We start from the raw sequence: 22,573 nt of genomic DNA, 5'->3' as shown, positions 1-22,573 counted from the left end.
AATGATATCTTTTGTTTCTATGATTTGTTCATTCACGCATCAATTCTTTAGGATTCGATTATTTCCATTTAAATTTGGATTCTTTCTTCAAATGTCCTTTATTGATTATGGCCTTATGATCAATAAAAGATGTGTTTAATATTTCTGCTCTTAAAATTCTGTTTATGAAGTTTTTATGCCTTAGCATATGATCAATTTTTGTAAAGATGCTTTGTATCTCTGAGAAATATATGTGCATTTATGATATTACATATAGTATTTATGTACATATGCATATTACTTTTTATGTCTGTGCATTAATCACCAGAGATTCTTTATATTTAACTTTTCTAAAATTCTATTCAAGTGCCTAATTTATTTCTTGTATTTATTTTTGTTAGATTTGTCTAGGTATGAAAGGGGACATGTGAGATCCCAAACTATAGAATATATATCATACATGAGAGTATACCTACCAAGGCCTACATAAGAACTATATGGATACAATTACAAAAAATTTATTTATAGTAATAAAGATAGAAAATAAAGAAATAATTGCTTGTGGTCAGACTAAATCAATATAATGCAAATGATAATGTGTTTCTTTTTCTTTCTTTCTTTTTTAAAAATTCTATTTATTTATTTATTTTTTAGTGATGCAATTGGGGTTAAGTGACTTGCCCAGGGTCACATAGCTAGTAAGTGTTAAATGTCTGAGGCCAGATTTGAACTCAGATCCTCCTGACTCCAGGACCGGTGCTTTATCCACTGTGCCACCTAGCTGCCCCTATTTTCTTTCTTTCTTTCTTTCTTTTTTTTTTTTTTTTGTGGGGCAGTGAGGGTTAAGTGACTTGCCTAGGGTTACACAGCTAGTAAGTACTAATCGTCTGAGGCCAAATTTGAACTCAGGTTCTTCTTAATCCAAGGCCGGTGCTTTATCCACTATACCACCTAGCTGCCCCCAATAATGTGTTTCTAAGATATATGTGTATATATATGTATGTGCATATATATGTATATATATGTATAAATATATGTGTGTATATATACACACATACACAGTTGGGTGGCTCAGTGGAAGAAGAATCAGAGCAAAAAGGAAAAACCTCAAAAAAGAAACACAAAAAATAGAAATAGTATGGTTCAATCAGTATCTAGATTCCATAGTTCTTTTTTTCTGGATCTAGAGAACATTTTCCATCATGAGTCCTTTGGAACTAACTAGGACCATTGCACTGCTGAGAAGAATAAAGTCTATCACAGTTGATCAACACAAAATATTGATACTATGTACAGTGTTCTCCTGGTCTTCCCCTTCGTTCTTAGCAACATATGCTGGTATAGATCAATTAATTGATCCATAAATATTAAATGCTTGCTATGTGTCAGGTACCGTGCAGGACACTGGAATTGCAATTTTCTCCATGATGATCTTGTTGTTTATGCTTATCATGAGCATTGTAAGAGAAGATGACCAAGTAAACTAACTCAGTAAACTCCAGTGGACACCCTCTTGCCTCTAGGATCAAATAAAAAAATTCTATTCAGTGTTCAAAGTCCTTCATAACTTTGTCTTGTCATACTTTGCTAGTCTTCAATCCAGTGATACTGGTCCCTTTGCTGTTCCACAAATAAGGCACTCCATCTCTTGGGTCCAGGTATTTTCTCTCATTGTCTCCCATACCTGAAATGCTCTCATTTTCCCTTTCTGCCTAATTCCTTCTCTGTCTTACTTTATCTTGGTCAGGAAGATTTTTCCAACCTCTCAATTCTGGTGCTTTTTTTTGGGGGGGGCGCAATGAGGGTTAAGTGACTTGTCTAGGGTCACACAGCTAGTAAGTGTCAAGTGTCTGAGACAGGATTTGAACTCAGGTCCTCCTGAATCCAGGGCCAGTCTAGTGCTTTCTCTTAATTATTTCCTACTTAACTTGTATATTGCTTGTTTGTATATATTTATTTGCTGCTTGTCTTCCTGTTAGATTGTGAGCTCCTTGAAGGTCGGGACCATTTTTTGCCTCTCTTTGTATCCTTATTGCTTAGCACACAGCCTGGTAAATAGTAGGCACTTGATAAATGTTTTTTTGACTGCCTGATTGATTGAAACATCTCATCAAACTATTTTAATTCCCTTTGGGTTCTTGAAAAAGGTTAACTCTTTTGTTTGCTTTTCTAAGAAGAAATTGAGTCATCCTATTCAGCTGCAACTTCTTTTTGTATTTTTCCTGTTATAATATTGCTATTACTGTGATTTAGTTCTTCTAATAGTATGTCAGATTTGTTGTTCATTGCACAAAGCTCTCATTCATTAGACTGACTATAGTTATTATTTATAGATGTCTAAAAACAATGTAATTCTTAGTACCCCATGACCACCTTTCTGCCACATAATCAACAAGACTGCAAAAATGGAAGGTATCAGTAGAGGACCATGGAATATTTTGTATTTTGATTTATTTCATGGGCTGCTACAGCCATCACCAAATGTCCAGCTTACTGCTAGTGAATCTTTCATACTTGGCTAGGTTGATCTTTGGACAATAGACTGAACCTTTCACTGGGGGTATGCTAGAGGCTTTTCTAGCATGGATTAACCTTTCATAGTTTATACTATTCTGGCATAGTTTTTGTTAATACAGGGTTATCTCCATGCTATGACAAGTCATCACAGTAGAATTATATTATATATCCTTCGGTGTACTCAGAATATCTAAGTTGCTTTGCAACCTTCTCCTCTTTTGCCTACAGAACTCCAGATTGAGAGAAAGGCAATAAAGGAAACAGGCAAAAAAAGTTAAACACGTTCCAGTGGTGTAAGAGGTTGGGGCTACCCAGCTGCACACTGTAGTAATACTAATGCATTTTTGGCCTGAGAGGTAGGAAGGGTTTAAGGCTAACTTTGTGTAGAGGATAAAAAAAGGTTCTATTTGAAAAGAACATTTAACTTCCTGAATGGATATCAGGATTTTGCATCTTTTGGCAGAAAAACAATTATTGCTAATATAGGCACTGAAAATCACCTACCTATGTCCCCCCCCCATCCCCTTCTATAGTCTTTCCACTATTCCTTGAAAGATGCTGCACCTCTTTTCTAGGAATCTAACCAGCTGTTATTTTGAAGTTAACATTTGCAAGTACAAAAGAAAAGTTGCCTGGGAAATTGCTTCTTTGGCCTCCAAAATGTCTCTTTTACTTGACTTGTTTCTTTTCTGGTGTAAATTTTCATACAAATGAACAAAGGAAAAAGAAGAGGCCCTAGTTTTCAAGTTGAGAAAAGGAGAAGTGTGTGTTAGGCTTATCATTGAAGAACAATATGTCCTAGCCCATTCTCTGCCATTGGAATTATGTCAAATTTTCACGGAAAACTAAATTTTGTTTTATGTCATTCCTTTACTTTTAGGTAGACAGTTCAAAGCCATTTGGTGAACAAACTTCTTTAAAACCACACACTCAAAAGTCCAGGAAAAAAGCCGACTTTACATGCTTTGATTTTCCACTGAAAAGAGGTACTTCAGTTTCTTCTTTTCCTCCTATAATTTGTCTAATGGAATTCATACTTCATATTGCTATATGGACTTTAATACTGTTGGAGCCCAAGTCACTTTATCAGTTATGGATTTATTATTGTTACCCAGGGGAGCTTTATGGAATTCATGGGCAAGGATTTCCCTAGATAAATGACAAATAATGATTCATATTTCTATAAGGTATATGTATGTATCCATATAAGATAGTATGTCCACATGAGTTGTCTAAAGAAGACTTGTGGAAGGCATTGATAGATTTGATCTGGGGTCTGGACTGTCCTTGAGGACAGGAGGAAAGTGGAGAGTTGGGGACAAGGAAAGGAGGAGAGAAGGGACAGGCAGGCCCCAGAGTACCACCAGTCTAGTCTGGCTGTTCTTTTATCCAGTCTACCAGTCTAGAATTATTTCTCTCTGCCCCCTAAATACTATTGGTCGAGGAGTAAAGTACAAGAGATCCAAAATAAAAAGCCACTTTCCTGATTGCTCTCAATGGGAAAGGGTTAGCTTAAGTTTGTACCTGCAGGCTTAGCTCCTCACCAAATTCTAGTTACACAAAACCCTTTTCAAATGGTGAATAGCAAAGTACATTTCTTTATCTAAATGAATAGCAAACAGGAATTGGAGAAATTATGCAGATATGTCAGAAAATATGCAGAATATGAGTTTTTTAGATAGAAGCAAGGTGAAATCTCAGTTCAACAAGAGAGAGGCCTGTTTCTCACTCAACGGGAAATTCTCACAAGTTTCTATAGAGACATCCTGAAGTCAGTGATGTTTTGAGTACCCAGCTTCCCCAACATGCCTACAGATTCCAAAGTTTAGATCTTTCTCTGTACATGTGTGGAGTTGGTCCCCAAGAAAGCCTGTAACCATCCATGTTTTCTCTCAAGGAATGAATGTCTCTCTTCTCTAATATTCTTGCACCAACTCTACCCCTTACACATTGTATTGTTTAACCATCCTCTCCTCTCCACCAGTTCATAGTCATGTAGCCTGCATGCCCCCTAATAGGACTGCCCCTCCCTCATCCAGGTTGGGTGGGAGTCAGGCTATGGTTCTTTAGCAATCTTAATGGTATTTTTCCCTCAGTTACTCGTAAAGCTAGTTTTCAACATTTGTTTGTATAAGATTTTGAGTTCCAAATTTTTCTCCCTCACTCCCTTCCCTCCACCATCCCCAAGAAAGAAAGCAATCTGATATGGGTTATATATGTACAATCACATTAAACATAGCTCTGCATTAGTTGTGTGGTAAAAGAAGAATCAGAACAAAAGGGAAAAATTTCAAAAAAGAAAAAGCCCTCAAAAAATAGATAGTATGGTTCAATCTGCATTCAGATTCCACAGTTCTTTTTTTCTGGATGTGGAGAACATTTTCCATCATGAGTCCTTTGGAACTGTCTTGGAACATTGTATTACTGAGAAGAGCTAAGTCTATCACAGTTGATCATCACACAACTTTGCTATTACGTTGTACAATGTTCTCCTTGTTCTGCTCACTTCACTCAGCATCAGTCCACTTAAATCTTTCCAGGTTTTTCTGAAATCTTCCTGCTCATCATTCCTTATAGTACAGTAGTATTCCAGGGGGCAGCTAGGTGGTGCAGTGGATAAAGAACCAGCCCTGGATTCAGGAGTATCTGAGTTCAAATCCGGCCTCAGACATTTCACACTTACTAGCTGTGTGACCCTGGGCAAGTCACTTAAGCCCCATTGCCCCACGCAAAAAAAAAAAAGAAAAGTAGTATTCCATTACATTCATATACCACAACTTGTTTAGCCATTCCCCAATTGATGAGCATCCCCTCAATTTCTAATTCTTTGTCACCACAAATAGAACAGCTATAAATATTTTTGTACATGTGGGTCCTTTTCAGCATTTAAAATTATACAAAGACTGATGCTTACTACCTATGTGATTCATTTAACCTTTTTGAGCTTCAGTTTCCTCATATGTAAAATGTTAGGGTTGTATTAGATATTCCTAATGTCCATTATTGTTCTACACTTATGACCCAATAATTAAATGGCCTCATATGATGCAATATTGTTATTTCCAATTCAGAAATAAAGAAATATGGTTTAGGAAGATTAAGTGACTTGACTATCCTCACAGAATAAATTTCATAGGCAAGATTTGAGCTCATAGTTTCTGATTCCAGTACTAGAGTTTTAGTGAAATCAACTGAGACATGACACTTTTGAGAGCTTTCTCAGCTAGGAAAGGAACATAGACAAAATAATTCTGTTGACTTGTGATTATATTTACCTTCTATCTGGACTAAAAAATAAAAATACATGTTTTGCACTGATGTGAAGTCTTTGTTAAGGCACTGGCTTTTTTTTTGCAGGGCAATGGGGGTTAAGCGACTTGCCCAGGGTCACACAGCTTGGCTTTTTAAATCTAAAAAATCAGTAGATGCCAAGCTTCTGAATGTGAAGGACAGGTGATTGGTGGGGAAAAAGAAAACTGGTCTGTTTTGAATCAACAGATAAGGAAGGTCAATTTAGTATTTGGCTGGGAATATTTTCCTTGTTATTTATTTTTTTTTGTGGGTTTTTTGTTTTGTTTTGTTTTGGTTTTGTTTTGGTGGGGCAATGGGGGTTAAGTGACTTGCCCAGGGTCACACAGATAGTAAGTGTCAAGTGGCTGAGGCCGGATTTGAACTCAGGTCCTCCTGAATCTAGGGCCGGTGCTTTATCCACTGCACCACCTAGCTGCCCCCTTCCTTGTTATTTAAACCACAAGATTTATTTTATTGAACTAAATAAACAAACCTAACAATTTGAAAGGGGATGTATAAAATATTGGATCTGGAAAGAACCATCCAATCCGCATATAATATAATATAATCTCATATAATAGACAAGGAAACAGACCCAGAGAGGAGGTGATTTTCTTAAAGTTATACAGCTAACTAATTAACGACAGATCCAGGTCTTCAATTCAGGTCTCTTGCCTTACATACTCATTGTCCTTCTCATGAAGCCATAGTTGTTCCTCTTTTACTGGTCCATTTTCTTCCCTTCAAAAATTCAACAATCACTGACATCCCATCACTGACAATAGGTTGTCTCCAATTACCATTCTTCCCGAAAAAAAAGGAAGCTACTACTTCCTTTGGTAACAAATTGCCAGTGTTTTTTGTATCTCAATGACTGAGAACTGCCAAACAAGATAATATCCAAAGGGATTTGAACAGAAAGTGATTAATCATCTTGGACATTTAATTGAACTCTTAATTGAATTTTGCCAGACTCATCTCTAAAAGTTACTCAGTTCTCTCTGTTACTGGAAAATCTTAGTTTGCAAGGGTACTTTCCAGGGAAGGGCATATGGGGATGAATCCTCATTTAGTATTAGTAGAATAATCTCTAAAGACCTTTTTTGGTTAAGATATATAATACATGTGGAATCAAAGTCCCAGAGAAATTGAGAATCATGTGAAGACCACACAAGAAGTATATGGCAGCAGAACTGCAATTAAAGGGGACATCCAGGCCCTCAAATCTAATTTCAATTCTCTGATCATGAGCTTAGATTGTTGTCCAAGCTAAATGGGACTAACGGTGCCATACAAAGATCAGGAAAATGAATTTGGGTATGTTATTACCCTGGTAAAGAGGAGATGTAAGGGGGTCCTGATCTTTAAGTATTTAAATAACTTTTATGTGCAAGAGGGATTCAGTTTGCTTGAGCAATGGATAGAAATTGTATTGAGACAGACTTCATTTTTTCCCCCCAAATAAATATTATTTTCCAGTTACATTTAGAGATAATTGTAAACATTTGTTTTTATAAGATTTCTAGTTTCAAATTTTTCTCCATCCCTCCCCTCCCTCTTCCCTCCCCAAGACAGCAAGAAAGTAATCTGATATAGGTTATATATGTACAATCACATTAAACATATTTCTGCATTAGTCATGTAATGAGAGAAGAATCAGAGCAAAAAGGAAAAACCTCAAAAAAGAAAAACAACAACAACAAAAACAATAGAAATAGTATGGTTTGATCTGCATCCAGATTCAACAGTTTCTTTTTTTCTGGATTTGGAGAGCATTTCCCATCATAAGTCCTTTGGATTGCTGAGAAGAATCAAGGATATAAAAAAGCCTTCCTAACAATTTGAGCTGATTGTAGGGAGAATGGGATGCCTTGGATGTCCCCCATCATTGACAGCATCCAAGGAGAGGTCATCTTAGTGTTTGGTTATTTTGTGTAGATATTTCAGACCTGGTTTCTACTGAGGTCCTTTGCTAGGTTCCTGTTCTAGGAGTCATGTGGGTACAGTGTGAAGAGCACAGGCTTGGGGATCAGAGGATCTTTGCTCAAATTCCATCTCTGACACTTAGTACCCCTATTACCATGGACATTTAGCCTTTGTTGCTCATTAAAATGAAGCGATTGGACCTAGAGGTCTAAAGACCTCTAGATCTGTGATCCTGTATAATCCTGTCATGCTGTCTCTTCATGCCATGGAAACAATCTTACAGACAGTTAGGTGTCAGAATAGATTGTTTCTGGCCTGAGTCAGGAAGGCCTGAGTTCAAATCCAGCCTTGGATACTTTCTAAGCTGTGTGACTCCATGAGAGTCAATTAACTTCTGTTAGCCTCAGTTTCTTCATATATAAAATCAGGATAGGGTACCTACATCCCAGAGATGTTATCACATGAGTTAATATGTGCCATGCTTTGCAAACCTTAATATGCCACATGATTAATATATTACCTATTATTGAAGGCTAAATCAGAGGAAAGCAAACTTGGGTGTGTCATATTCTGCAGGAAAGGCTTTGAGTAGAGCCCCAGCATTAGGCTAAATAGGGAGAGGCTTACTACAATTTGTCTGACAGAAGATGATAATTTTTCTTTGGTCCCAGTTTTCTCATCTGTAAAATGAGGATAGTGATAGCACCAATATCACTGGGTTGTTGTGAGGATAAAATGAGGTAATACATGTAAATCACTGTGCAAACTTTAAAATAGATCAATCAAGAAGCCTATATTACACCCCCCCACACACCCCCCCACACAATGAGGTAGTTTGGGGAGGATAACAGCAGCTGGATGAGGGGGAGGCTTGGATTATGAAAGGCTTCAAGTAGAAGGTGGTGAAAGATTCATTTAGGGACTCAGGGGTACGGATGAAGAGGGAGTGGTTTTAAAGCAGCATGGCCTAGGAGTCAGGAAGATTTGAGTTCAAATTTGGCTTCTGTTACATACTGGCTGTGTGATCCTGGGTGAGTCACTTAACTTCTTATTACTCTAGGAAACTCTCTAAGACTGTATATTGTAGACCAAATGCCAATCTTATTTGGTAGAAGGAGCTTCCTTCCTCACTGGAAGTTCCCTACACCAATGAGATCATAGGCTTGGATATCTTCCCACTTCCCCCTCCTCCCCAATGTTATTATTTCTTCTGGAAGTTTAACTGATATATGGAAGAAGATATGGAATATTATGAATGAATGAACAAGGCATTTATTAAACAATTACTATGTGCAAAGCTCAGTGCTAAGCACTGGGGATAAAAATATAGGAAAAACCTTTCTCTCAAAGGGTTCAAATTCTAATGGAGGAGATGATACACATGCAGGCTTCATCTGCAAGCTGGAAAGATCCCATGGTCCTTGGGGTACAGCAGAAAAGCAGATAGTAATGCCTACTCTTTTGGGTCATTTTCACTGGTAAAAATAATTTCTGTTTTGGATGTTGAACCATCCATCTCACAGTGCCAAGAACTTTCTTTTCTGGGTCTTTAATAAATGTGAGTATAACACCTGATGGGAGCACTTGTAAGGCTAACTTCGACAGGAGTAGCTTCCCAGGATGATGGCCACAGGCAGCAATCCAGGAGGGCTGAATGTATTCCTATTCCCAAGGCTCTTGGGTTTAGGGACTTGGGATGTTTCTACTGGGGTCTGAGGGAAGATGGTGATCGAGGTGGTTATGGTCTGACTTGCCTGGCACATGCTACCTCCCATCTCTCCCTCAGGGTGCCTTGCTGCTTCAGCTAGGCTGACTTGGCTGTCCTGTGGGTGGCAGTTAGTGGGGGTTGGTATCTCCCTCCCAAGAGCAGTTAACTTCCTCAGATGATGGGAGTAGGACCAGCAGGGCTCTTATTCCCATGTGCCCATGGATGGCAGTTGGTCATCAGTTGTTGCTGGCTTTGGTACATCCCTGCTCAGGACCTTCACTTAATCTTAGTCTGAAGAGGCTGAGAAGCAATGTGATTTCAAATCTCTAGCTGTGTGACCCTGGACAGATCACTTAACTTCTCAATGTGCCTCAGACAACTCCCCAGGACTTATCTACAGGAACATAGATAGGTTGAAATTTGTGTTGATAAAAGGGAGTTCTTGCACTGGGAGTTTCAAACACCAATTTAATTGAAGATATGAATTGGCAGATAGCACCCTATACTTTTCAAAGCATTTTTATTCTATCATTTGACCCTAATAAAATGATATCATAGGTAGGATACAATACATAAGAATATCTTTCTAGGAAATGCAGTTAGAATTCTCTGACAGGGTTGCAAGGAACAATCAGTAAACAATCATTATGTATTATGTGCCAGTGTCAACTGTGTAAAGCCCACTCCTCAAAATGCAGAGGAGTCTGTCCAAGCTGGGTTGAAAGCAGAAAAGTTTTATTAGGAGGAAAATGCCAAGCCCTGTCCCACCCCCCCCCACCATGTACAAGGTACAAAGAAGCCAAATAGAGGCAGGGGAGATTTATGCTTGAAAACCGAAGGGTTGGGGAAAAGAATGGACAATCGTTTCCAGGAACAGGTGGATATAGAAGCAGGATGTTTTGCAGGAACAGTTGACCACAAGACTGGTTTGGGCCAGTTTGGGGGAGGGGGGCCTAGCTTAGCAAGGTCAGCTGGTGAACACTAGCAAAGGTGTCTGGGAGCTTACTGCAGGCTCCTGATTGGCTCCTTTCAACAGACAGGCTTACTCTGTGTCCATTGCATCGGTCTGGTAAGGTAACTCATAAAAAATAGACATATTAACCTCAGGGGCACTTCCACACCAGGTGAGGAAAAGCAGTAAGGCAAGATCAACAGTGGATGCAAAATGCCTGCAAGGTTCATCCCACTGCCTTCTAGCAACAGCACAAGTACTTTCCCCCCTTGTTTGGACCATATTGTATACTTCTCATTTAAGGTGTTTCACCTTTGCCATAGCCGCAGTATTTTGTCCTAATGTAGGGACCAATTTTTAATTTGGGGAGTGTTAGCTAGGTGGCTCACCGCAATATTGGAGCAAGGAAGGAGACCGACAGCCTCCCTCAAAACAGAACAGGATTTATTTAACAAGAACGAACTTAAAAAAAAACAAACCACAAACAGGATCAGTAGGATTAAGGGAAAGGAAATAAAATGGGGAAAGGGAAGTAATACAACCTGAATAACACTACCGCCCAGGAATCAGATGAGAACACACAGCAGTGTCCTGTTACCTTCCAGCTTCAAACTAGAATGTCGAAAAACCTCTCTTCCCAGCAGACCCCAGGCTGACCACACACAGCCCCCAGCCAATTGGCTGGCCACTCTGACAGTCACATGACTGCCCTCATTGGACTTCCAATCATTATAATTTCGCCAGGCCCATGTAGGCATCAACGAGTGGTGATGAGTGAAGTGCCAGCGCCATGCCAACGGCTACAACCAGTGGGTGGAGTACCGGGCTGTTTGTGGAGCCCCAGGCCAGTGTGCCTGCCGCTGAGGTTTTTAAAAATTCTAGCCAAAAGATGGGGTCATAAAAACCTCAAATAACAATTAATTCTTTACACTAAGGATAATAGTTACTATTAGTTTCAAAAGATCAAAAAGTCCATCATTTAAATGTCTGTGTCTTCAGGAAGCCTTCACTGGAAGTCAGGACCTAAGGTGGCAGTAGGCTCTGAAAACGATAACTGAAATCACAAACGAGCAATAAAGTGTGGTAATTAATTACATTGAGTAATTTTTTTTTCTGTGCTCATTGGAAATTATGAGTCATTGAAATTTCTGTTCTTTTTACAGCTTCTTCTCTTGACAGCATTGCAGCTGATATGAAGGTAATTTAAAAAAAGTTTTGTGGATGCCTTTTGTTTTTATATCACATTGATTTCCAAATATTGGAATACACTACTGCTTCCTTTCCCTTTTCTCCTTTCCCCTTCCCAGTGAACTTGATCTAATAACAAAGATTAAAAACAATTCAGGAAAACCAACGCATTGATCACATCTGACGGCATACGCAACATTCCACACTCATCCACATAATTTTTAAAGTAACATGTCTAAAATGAAACATCTTCAACTCTGCTCTCCAGCAAGTTATATTTCTTTAGTCAGTGATGGGTCTTTCTCAGTCTTTCTACAGTTCCACACTGTTTGCCTCACCTGTCCCAGATTAGGGAAGGGTCTTTACCTAGTCAGCTATTCCATTGCCCTCCTTGGATTACCACCTTCCCATGACCTCCTACAACCCCACACTTGTTGCCTACCCCCTTTCCTCACCTTTCCTACATCTGCACACTGAAGTCTGCTACTCTGCTTGAGACTGACTCAATGATTGGTCAGTGTTTGACTAGAATCTCTGTTGTTCAAAGATCAAGCCTTACTGTTCACTCTCCACTCCCACGCCAGTCCACCTGTGGCTCAGCCCCTCTCCATGGGCAGCTCATTCCCTTCCCTGCTCCAGAAATGATTATAACCTGAACTCATTCCTCAATGATTTAAAAAAAAAATTGGGGGTGGTTACATTTGAGTTTCAAGCTATTTCCCCCTCCCTCTCAAGCCCACACTTCTCTAGTGTGGCCAACATTTGACACATATATTTGTGAAACTATACAATACATAGTTCCACATATTATCAGTTCTTTCCTATTCTTCCTCCCAGTTTAACCTTCTGTCTCTCCTTTTACCCCTTCAGTAGTCCCTCTTCAGAAGTCTAATTTGCTTCTGGCCACCACCTCCCTAATCCACACACCCTTCTAAGAGTCCCTCCCTTATCCTAGCCCCTTGCCCTTCTATTTCTCTGTAAGATAAGACTTTTATACTCTTCTAAATGTGTGCTCTACCTTCTTTAAGCCAGTTCCAGTGAGAATAAGGTTCCCTCATTCCCTCCCCTCCACTCTAACATTTCCTCCCTTCACACCTCTTTTATATGAGATAATATCCTCTTCCTACCTAATTTTATTTTTTAAGATCATTCTGTCATAATCAACCAAATTCCAAGCCTTCTATCTCTATATATTCTTTTGAACTCCCCTAGTAATGATAACATTCTTGAATTACAAATATCATTTTCCCATATAAGAAGTAAACAGTTTAAACTTATTAAATCCCCTTATTAGTCTTTCACATTTACCTTCCTGATTTCATTTCCTGATTCTTAAAAACAATTTTTTTTGTTAATTTATGGTCTTTTCCTCAAGAATAACTGGAACTCCTTTAATTCATTAAATATTTGTGTTTTCCCTTGCAGGATTATACTTTTGCTGGGTAGGCTATTCTTGGTTGCAAACTGAACTCCTTTGCTCTTCAGAATGTCATATTGCATATCCTTCGTCGTTTGTGTTATTGTTGTTTTTTTTTAAACAATAGGTTTAAAGGCTGCTTTAATGGCTGAAAGTTATTTAGAATTATTTACACCTTCTAGGCTTCAGGCTGACTTGAAACTGTGGAATATCATAGGCACCCTCATTCCTTAAAGCAGAATCTCAATTCATATGGTTGTCTTCAGAGTTGGAGTTCCTATTAAGGTAGAAATGGTAGCAATCCCCAAAACTGAATTCCAATTAGAATGTGTTCTAATGATCCAACATTCTCATTGTAAAGTCATTATATGGAGTTGCTATTCCTATTAGAATGTTGTTCCATATAACTGGGATCCTTGTTAAGATGATATTACATAGAATCACATTTTCTTTTAGGATGCTATTCAATATAGCTGGGCTTTCTGTTGAGACAGTATCCCACAGAGCCAGAACTTCTTTTGGGATGCTGCTCCATATATTTGGTATTTCAGGCAAGATGGGATTTACTTAAACAGATTCCCAATAGATGCTGTTCCACAGAGTTGGTATTTTTCTAAAGACACAATCCCATTTAAGTGGGATTCCTGCTATGATGGTACCCCCCCCAAACCTGGTATATCTAATTAAGATGGTATTCCACAAAGCTAGTATTCCTGTTATGATATTATTCCATAGGGTTGACCCTCCTATGGTGTCAATAGTATCATTTAGATCCAGTGTTTCCATTTAGATAGTTTCCAGTTATCTTATCCACAGTTACACAACATTTAAATCATTTCTTTCTAGTTGCTTATAATATTTTTTCCTTTACCTGGGAGCTTTGAAACTTAGCTATAATGTTCCTGTGAGTTTTCATTTTGGGGTCTCTTTTAGATGGTGATCAGTGGACCTTTAAAATGTTTATTTTTACCTTCTAGTTCTAGAACTTAAAGGCAGTTTTCTTCAATAATATTGGAATTATTGTGTTTAGACTTTTTTGATCATAACTTTCAGGTAGTCTGATAATTTTTAGATTATCTCTTCTCAATCTGTTTTCCAGGTCAGTTGCTTTTCTAATGAGATTTTCCCACATTCTCTTTTATTTTTTCATTTTCCATTGTTTTCTTAGCTCTTGATGTCTTATGAAATTATTAGTTTCTTCTTGCCCAATTCTAATTTTTAAGGAGTTACTTTCTTTGGTAAGTTTTTGGATTTCTTTCTCCAATTAATTGACTTTTTATAATTTTTTTTGCTTTTCTTGCATTACTCATTTCTTTTCCCAGTTTTCCCTCAACTTCTCTGATTTGATTTTCAAAGTCTTTTTTAAGCTCTTCCAAGAATTCTTTTTGGACTTGTGACCATTTCACATTTTTCTTGAAGCTTTACAAGAAGCTGTTTTATCTTCTGAATTTGAACCCAGATCTTTCCTATCACAATAATATGGTCAGTTCCTTTATCTGCTTTTTGTTTTTTTACTCATTTTTGATTGCCTGTTTCTTGGATGTTAAATTTATGTTAAGGTTTGGCTCTGCTCCCAAGGTGTATGGGAGAAGATCTTAGAGATCAGATTTTTCATGTGCTTGTTTTCTGGGGGCCTTTGACCTCTTGGTTCTTCCAGTGTTCTATAATCTAAGGTTGGGTGTGGTCACTGCTCCTTTGGCTCATGCTTGGTCTATAAGTGGTCTCAGATACTCCTCTCCATCCCTGAGCCTCAGTCAGCTAGGACTCCTAGCACCACTGCTTGGAAAACATTTTTGCACCCTATGGTCCCTCAGATGGCTTCAAGGATCATATCAATCCTCTGCCCTGGAACCAAAACCAGGCTGCTACCTACACAACTGCCCCCAGGGCTTTCTGTGCATTGACTCAGACTGGAGATTATCTATACTTCAATTAGGCCAAACCACCATGGGGATGTGTGTCAAATCTTTTCTAATGTCATCCCAAGTTTTCTTAGGTCAATTGCTTTACCCTGACTTTTTTTTAGTGAGGCAATTGGGGTTAAGTGACTTGCCCATGGTCACACAGCTAGTAAGTATTAAGTGTCTGAGGCAGGATTTGAACTCAGGTACTCACTCCTGACTCCAGGCCCAGTGCTCTATCCACTGCGCCACCTAGCTGCCCCTTTACCCTGACTTTTAATCATTTTTGCCACTCTAAAATTTTATTTTGAGGCATTATTTTAAGTTATTTATGGGGGAATTTGGGAGAGCCAGGTAGTCTCCTGCCTTATTCTGATAACTTCCCGCAACTGTCCCCGTGATGATTAACGTACTCCCACTCTTCATACTCTATCCATACCAGTGATTTTGAACCACCCAACTGTCATTGTTAAACCCCATTCCTTATCCACCATTGCCTGGTCCCTATATTCATATCTCTCACCACCTCTCCACAACATCCCATTCTGAAACTTATCCAACCTTTGCACTCTATTCTCTGGAATAAATACCTGTTCCATAGGTAATAAGCAATTTCATTTAAACACTTTTCCTTTTTCACTCCTTTCATCATCTTGCACTCATTGAGACCTGGCTTCCTCCTGATGACACCGCTTGTCTAGCCACCTTCCTTAGCACTAGTTGCACTTTCACTCATACCCTCCTTGGAGGGGAATTTAGAATACTCCTTGCTCCCTGTTGTCATGTCTAGACTTCCTTTCTATCACCAACACTCAGTAATCTCTCTTCCTATGAGGTTCAGTTGATTCATATTTATCTCTCAGTCAATATTCTGGTAGTTGTTATCTACCAATCTACAGGACACTTTGTTCCCTTCCTAAGTGGGTTTAGTGGTTTGCTCATAGTCTTTCTCTTCTCCCCAACTCATCTCCTCAAACTAGGGGACTGCAACATATTGATACTCCTTCAAACACCCTACCTTCCCAGTTCCTTAATCTAACTAATTTCTTATAACCTACTCCTTCACTCCTCCTCAGGTATATACAGATAATCATACTCTTGATTTTTTTATCCCTCACAATTGTTCCATTTCCATCCTCATGAACTATGAAATTCCTTTATCTGATCATAATCTGTTGTCATTTCATAGTTCTTTCGGCCTTGCAACTCCTAATCCTGTTCTTCAACTTTATTGGTATTTCCCATCCCTCTATCCCCTTCCCCCAGGGTCTCACCCCTGCACTGATCATATTCTCCTCCCTTCCACATATTGACCCCTCAGTGAATCAGTTCAACTGTACACTGTCCTCTTCTCTCTAGTTCCTTGCCCCCTTATTCTATTACCCATCTTGCTTTGACAAGCCCTAGCCTTCTAGGAAGTGAAGTTAGAGATCCTTTACATAAAGGGTTCCAAAAAACTAGGCGACAATAATTTGTTAAATACTTACTAATGATCTTTTAGTTACCGAATCCAATGGCCTTTTCTCTGTCCTTATCTTTCTGGATCTCTCTGTGGCCCTTGACACTATTGATCACCCTCTTATTGAGACTTTTTTCTCTAAGTTTCTATAATACTGCTCTGTCCTGGTTCTCTTCTCCTCCTTTTTTTTTTTTGGTGGGGCAATGAGGGTTAAGTGATGTGCTCATGGTCACACAGCTAGTAAGTATCAAGTGTCTGAGGCTGGATTTGAACTCAGGTCCTCCTGAATCCAGGGCCTGTGCTCTATCCATTGCACCATCTAGCTACCTCTCTTCTCCTCCTCCTTGTCTGACTGCTCTTTGCTAGATCTCCATCTAGGTCATGCCTGCTAACCATGGGTGACTCTCACAGCTCTATTCTGAGCCCTCTTCTTTTTTCCTTCTGTACTATTTCATTTGGATGTCTCATCAGTTGCCATAGATTCAATTGGCATCTCCATGCAGGTGGTTCTCAGTTCTCAACTAACCTAATTCTCAGATCTGTTTATCCAGCCATATCCTCTCTTCATTCTTACACTTCCATCATCCCAATGGACTCCTTGGATTGGCTGAAGTGCTGGGGAGACAAAGAAAAGCAATAACATAATCCTTCAAGGAGCACACATTCTAATATCTATATTACAGCATCACAATCCATGTATAGTTAGATAACTGAAAAATCCTAGGTATGCTTAGAGGATGTTCCTGGCTACGGACTGCCTCTCTCTCCTTCTAGTCAAATGTGGAGAGGCTCAGTAAAGGAAATTTGACCACCAGTTAATGAATGATTTTGGCCACAGACACTCATGAAGACCTTTGGTTAGGGAATGAAAGGGTGTAGATCCTTCCTGGCAGAGGGAAAACCAATACTGATGAATCCACAGGCCTCTGGAAGTATTGAAAGGAAACAGCATCTTTCCATCCACTCAGGGTTTTGCTCCATGATCACAAACACAGATACTGTTTATTTGCATTTTGACTTTGAGAACTTAACATTATATTTCCAGCTCTCCTTACCCTCTTTTTTCTTTTCAGGAGATGGCTGTGTACTAAGTGTTCTTCCTTCTGATTTTATTATCTTCCCTCACTTAATTAAAAAAAAACCAGTCAAGTAATAAAGCATATTATCTTCCAGTTTTTAAGGGATCAAGAAGAATGGAATGCTCGGAGGCGTGAATTGCTATCTCCGTATTCAGATAGGTTTGGAAATATCTTGTCTGGTCATGGTAACCAAGGGGATTCCAATTTTCACCAGACAACTTCATTCACTGCCCATCACCACCGATCACCTAGTCCACATCTGAGTTATTGCCTTCACCAACACAGGTTCGCATTCTAGAATAATTATAGTCCTTGCTTGAGATCACATTAGGAGATGATCAGGAGGAGAGCAGACATGGTTAGCTTCTTTAAAAATGTTTTGTTTGTAACTGTTTGGGACGGGGAGACAATCACTGCTTTGAGGGCCTACCATAGAGATGGAACTTTTTGCTTAATAGTGAATAGCATAGCTAAGAACTTATTGTTCATAATAGGAAGTAAGGGGGATATAGGAAAACCTAATTTTAAGATTAGGGATAGAGTAGACATGTGATTTTTTTTTTGTACATGGCACCCCTAGATGAGGAAGCTTCTTTTATAAAAGTTGTACCTTTCACAACTTAGAGCTTTAGAGAATTTTCTAAAAATCACTGGGGGTAAATGATTTGTCCAGGGTGTGACAGGTAGTATGAATCACAGATGGAACTTGATCTTCATGGCTACCTCACACTGCCTTCCTATGCTGATTTTACATATTCTTTAAATAAACCCTTTATATGGTTATTTTTGTCTGTCATAAATATTTTAAAATTCTGAATGTTTTATCCAGGGCTGGAAATTGGGAATATTTGACCTCCTTTTTCGAGGGATTCTGCCATGGAATAGGGCATAGAAAGATAAGCAGGTTTTTAAAAGAAGGACTAGTGTTTTGTCATAGGATTCTTAATTTTCTTCTCTGGACACTGCCAGTAATAAAAAAAGAGAGGAACAATCCCAGATGTTCAAAAGAACACTGGAATTCACAAAAGATCTTTGAGTGGATATTACACACATTCTAAAAGGATGTATTAAGTGTGTGATAGACGAGGAAAAATAGCACTATTGAAGGAAAATGTGAAGTTTCCCAAAAATTATAGAATCTGTTGAATTTTGAATTAAAATAAATTTATAGAAATAAACCATTTAAACAGAAAATGTACAATGTTAAAATTAGCTTTTGGTTATTCACTCTAATTCAGAGAAAACCTAATATAAATAATACCAAGTAATGGTTATTTATATTTCACTTTAGAATACGCATAAGATGACAGCAAAGTATATTGCCTAACAACACAAATAATGACTAACAAAGTGAAATTACTTGCCTTTGGACACAAATCTATCTAGTGAGTAAGCAGGTACTTAAATCTGGACCCAGTGATGTTCAATTGATATTTAAATTGTACCAAAATTGCTACAAGTCTTTGGAGAAAGGAGAGAGTTCTTCTGGCTAGGGTAATGTGGAAAGGCTTAATGGAGGTGGGCATTTGAGCTGGGCATTGTAGAATGTAGGCAAGATTTTGCTAGCTGGAAAGAGACAGGAGGCAAAGAGGCAATGATATGAACAAAGATGAAGAAGTAGAAAGTTACGATGTGTATGTAGTGAATAGATGTTTGTTCAGAATTTATGGTTAATATAGGTGAATAATTTGAGTTAGTATTAGAAATGTGGAGTTGACCAAATCGAGAGTCATGTTAAGGGTTCTGGACTTCATTTGGAAGATAATGATGAGCTATTGAAGGTTTCTGAAGAGGGTAGTGGCATGGTTAGATTTGTGCCTTTGCAAGATTATTTTTGTAGCTGTGTGGATGGATAGGATTAAATGCAAGAAGGGAGACCAGATAGGAAGCTATTGTTCAAGAAAGAGGTGGCGATAAGATGAACTAGGGGAGTGATGTACAAAAATGAGATTTTCACAAGTGAATTATTGAAAATTTTAGTGTTTTTTTTAACCTAGTGAGCAGAGAGAAGGGTATGGATACAGGATATGGTGTGAAGCTGGAATTGACAAGACTTGACAACTGATTGGGTGGTGTTAGAGAGAGGTTTCAAACCCTATGCGACTGGGAGCATGGTGGTGCTGACAACAGTATAGAAATGCAGAGGTGGGTTTAGTTTTAAGTATTTTTAAAGTGGGGAAGATGTTGAGTTCAGTTTTGAATATGTTCAATTTGAGGTACCAGTGGGAAATTCATGTGAAAATATCTTGCAATTTGAGATATGGTTCTAGAGTTCAGGAGAGAGATTAAGAATGGATATAGGAGGCAGCTAGGTGGTGCAGTGGATAAAGCACCAGCCCTGGATTCAGAAGGACCTGAGTTCAAATCCAGCCTCAGACACTTGACACTTACTAGCTGTGTGACCCTGGGCAAGTCACTTAACCCTCATTGCCCTGCAAAAAAAAAAAAGAAAAGGAACAGAAAGATACAGGTTCACTCAGGGTCACCTGTGTCACCAATGATATGCTGCCCAAAGTTAAACCAAAAGAATTACCTACCTATGGTAAAGTTCTCTAAATATTCTTAACAAAAATGACATTGTATTAATTATACTGACTCCAGAACAGGAGAAAACTTCCTTACAAACCAGATTGGACTAAATATACATATTAGAAAAACAAAGTAATGAATAAAGCACTGGCCCTGGATTAAGGAGGACCTGAGTTCAAATCCAGCCTCAAACACTTGACACTTACTAGCTGTGTGACCCTGGGCAAGTCACTTAACCCTCATTGCCTTGCCAAAAAAAAGAATGGATATATACATTTGTGACTCATCTACATAGAGGGGATAACCCACCCCTAGGGAGAAGATAAAATCAACAGAGAGAAATTATAAAGGGAGGAATGAAAGGCACCCAGGGACAAAGCTTTGGTAGATACCTTCAGAAGGGAGGAGATAGATGATGATGTAGCAAAAGAGATAGAGAAAGAATGATCCAAAGGATAGGAAGAAAATTTGGTGAGTGTCATAGGAGTCAAGGGAGGGGAGATTGTCTTGTGAAGGAGTAGCTTAACAGGGTCAACATCTGCCAAGGGGCTAGCTGGGCTTAGGCATTCAGTTTGTGAACAAAACTCCAAGGAGTCAAGCCTGCAGTTTTGGTTTTATTAGCCTCATGCCCTAACCCACTGATCTACCACTAATGTAAGAATTTCATAAATTACTTAAATGTTTAAATAAGTTCTTTAGGTATTACAGAACACTAACTGTGACTTCCATTACATTGAAAATAATGGTGTCTTTTGGGGAGTGTGCTGTATATACATAGTCATGCTTTAGAGTTTGGGGTTCCCTTCTTCCTCCTCATATTTATTTATTGGCTGAATTAAGATCTTTAGAGTCCTGTTTAAGGTTGGTCTAGTTTTCTACATGTGTCTGAGAGAGGATGTGAAGTTCTTTGGTGGAAGAGATCTGGAATTTGACAATTTAATCAATTTGACAGGTTGTGCTGCAGCCCTCACTTCGATTGGGAGAAGATTCATGAAAGGGTACGGGATCTTCTGACCTCTCGAAAAGCCCGACAACGACTCTACCTGGTCAGTTAAAACTAGATAGTTGTTGACAAGCCCAAGAACAATGGGCTTTTCTGAGATAACTGACTCTCTCCTGTGATCACAGGTCTTTCTGTTTATTTCATTTTTAACAACTGCTGCGCTTTTAAGAAAAATCCGTCTTTTTCTTGATATGGCTTTTCTTTTATAATGCCAAATCATTTCCCAGAACAGTTGGATTAGTTCATAGCTTCACTCAAAATATCTACTAGTGTACCTTTCTTCCTATTATCCATTATTGACCATTCTGTCTTTTATAGTCTTGGCCCATTTGATGGATGTGAAGTGAAACTTCAAGGCTGGTTTAATTTCTATTTTTCTTATTCTTAATGGTTTGGAGCATTTTTTCATGTGGTTGTTGATCCTGTGCATTTATCCTTCTGAAAATTACTTTGTGCGACTGGAAAGAAATCAATTTGCTTCCTTCATTTGTAAAATGAGAGAGCTAGACCCAGTGGACTCTGAGGTTCCTTCTAGCTCTAAGTCTATGATCTTGTGAAACTGTTAATATCCTTTGGCCAATTATCTGTTGGTTATCAAGTCTTGCCTAGTCTTATATTTTGTGTTAGCCAAACCTGTATTTATGTCCCATTACCTTAAAGTCTTGTCTTTAAGATTGATATAGCATTGTGATTTGTCTACTTGGCTGTGGCCCATTGGACCTTCATTCAAGGGCCAAAGACCACAGTGTGAAGAACAGATTTGTGTTTGTCATCCATGAAGAGGCACAACTAGGGAAAGCAAGAATGGGAGAAAGATAGAATTCTTATAGTTGAATTCATGGAGACATCCTTTACCACTTATAAGGTGATGTTTGTAACACATGGACAGGAACTCCTGATACTCTGCCTTTTATTGAGACAATAAGTTTTCAAATGACATTTCACGATTTCCAATGCAAGCAATTGAGTTATTTATGTCAGTTAGTATAGCCCCAACATAACATAATGATGTAGTTAAATTTATCCTCTGAATTTTGTACTTGTTTATTCACCTTAGGAGTGACAAATTTATCCAATGAACATTGTTAATAAACTTAGTCCTTTACTGGATCCATGATTTTGTTGGTACAGATACTCCTTACACACATATTGAATGCATTCCTTTATATTTTCTCATTCAATGCAGTTATTTTCCATGTTTTTCCTATAAATTCTTCACAAAAGATTTTTAACACAGTGGAGTCTACCTCTGTTTATTTTTATTATTATTATTATCTTTGGGGTAGGATGGGGGCCAATTTAACACTCAGGCTGTCTAGCTATTTTTTTTTTAAATTTTTGCTTCATGACTTGTCTTGCCTCCTTTTCCGGTCAAACATGTCCATGATGTCTCTTATTTTATTTCTCCATGTACAAATCATTGTTGGTAATAGACCTTCTTAAGCCCATTATGTCTTTTTCTTAGCCTTTTGTATCCTTTCTAATTGTGATTCTTCTTAGATCATCGTGCTTTCTGATTCACAGCCATATGGTATCATTGAGAGAATACTGATCTTAAAAGGGTAGGCCTTTGTGGCAATACACAGTTTGGAATAATTGAAAGCACAACATAGACTTCCAAGTG

The 22,573-nt window shown here is 38.4% G+C and overlaps 1 protein-coding gene across 1 annotated transcript in view; it reads left to right on the top strand.

Moving 5' to 3' along the window:
* SPATA6L (spermatogenesis associated 6 like) overlaps positions 1-22,573 on the top strand; it is a 96,212-nt gene that overhangs the window by 61,638 nt on the left and 12,001 nt on the right. Inside the window, exons 8-11 of the mRNA XM_043977506.1 lie at positions 3,377-3,482; positions 11,537-11,571; positions 17,512-17,702; positions 20,899-20,992. Coding sequence (XP_043833441.1) covers positions 3,377-3,482; positions 11,537-11,571; positions 17,512-17,702; positions 20,899-20,992 — 426 coding nt within the window. The remainder of the gene's footprint in view (positions 1-3,376; positions 3,483-11,536; positions 11,572-17,511; positions 17,703-20,898; positions 20,993-22,573) is intronic.

The sequence above is a fragment of the Dromiciops gliroides genome, chromosome 1 (assembly GCF_019393635.1).
Source record: "Dromiciops gliroides isolate mDroGli1 chromosome 1, mDroGli1.pri, whole genome shotgun sequence".
Classification (NCBI taxonomy): domain Eukaryota; kingdom Metazoa; phylum Chordata; class Mammalia; order Microbiotheria; family Microbiotheriidae; genus Dromiciops; species Dromiciops gliroides.
This window is presented reverse-complemented; position numbering and strand designations above follow the sequence as displayed.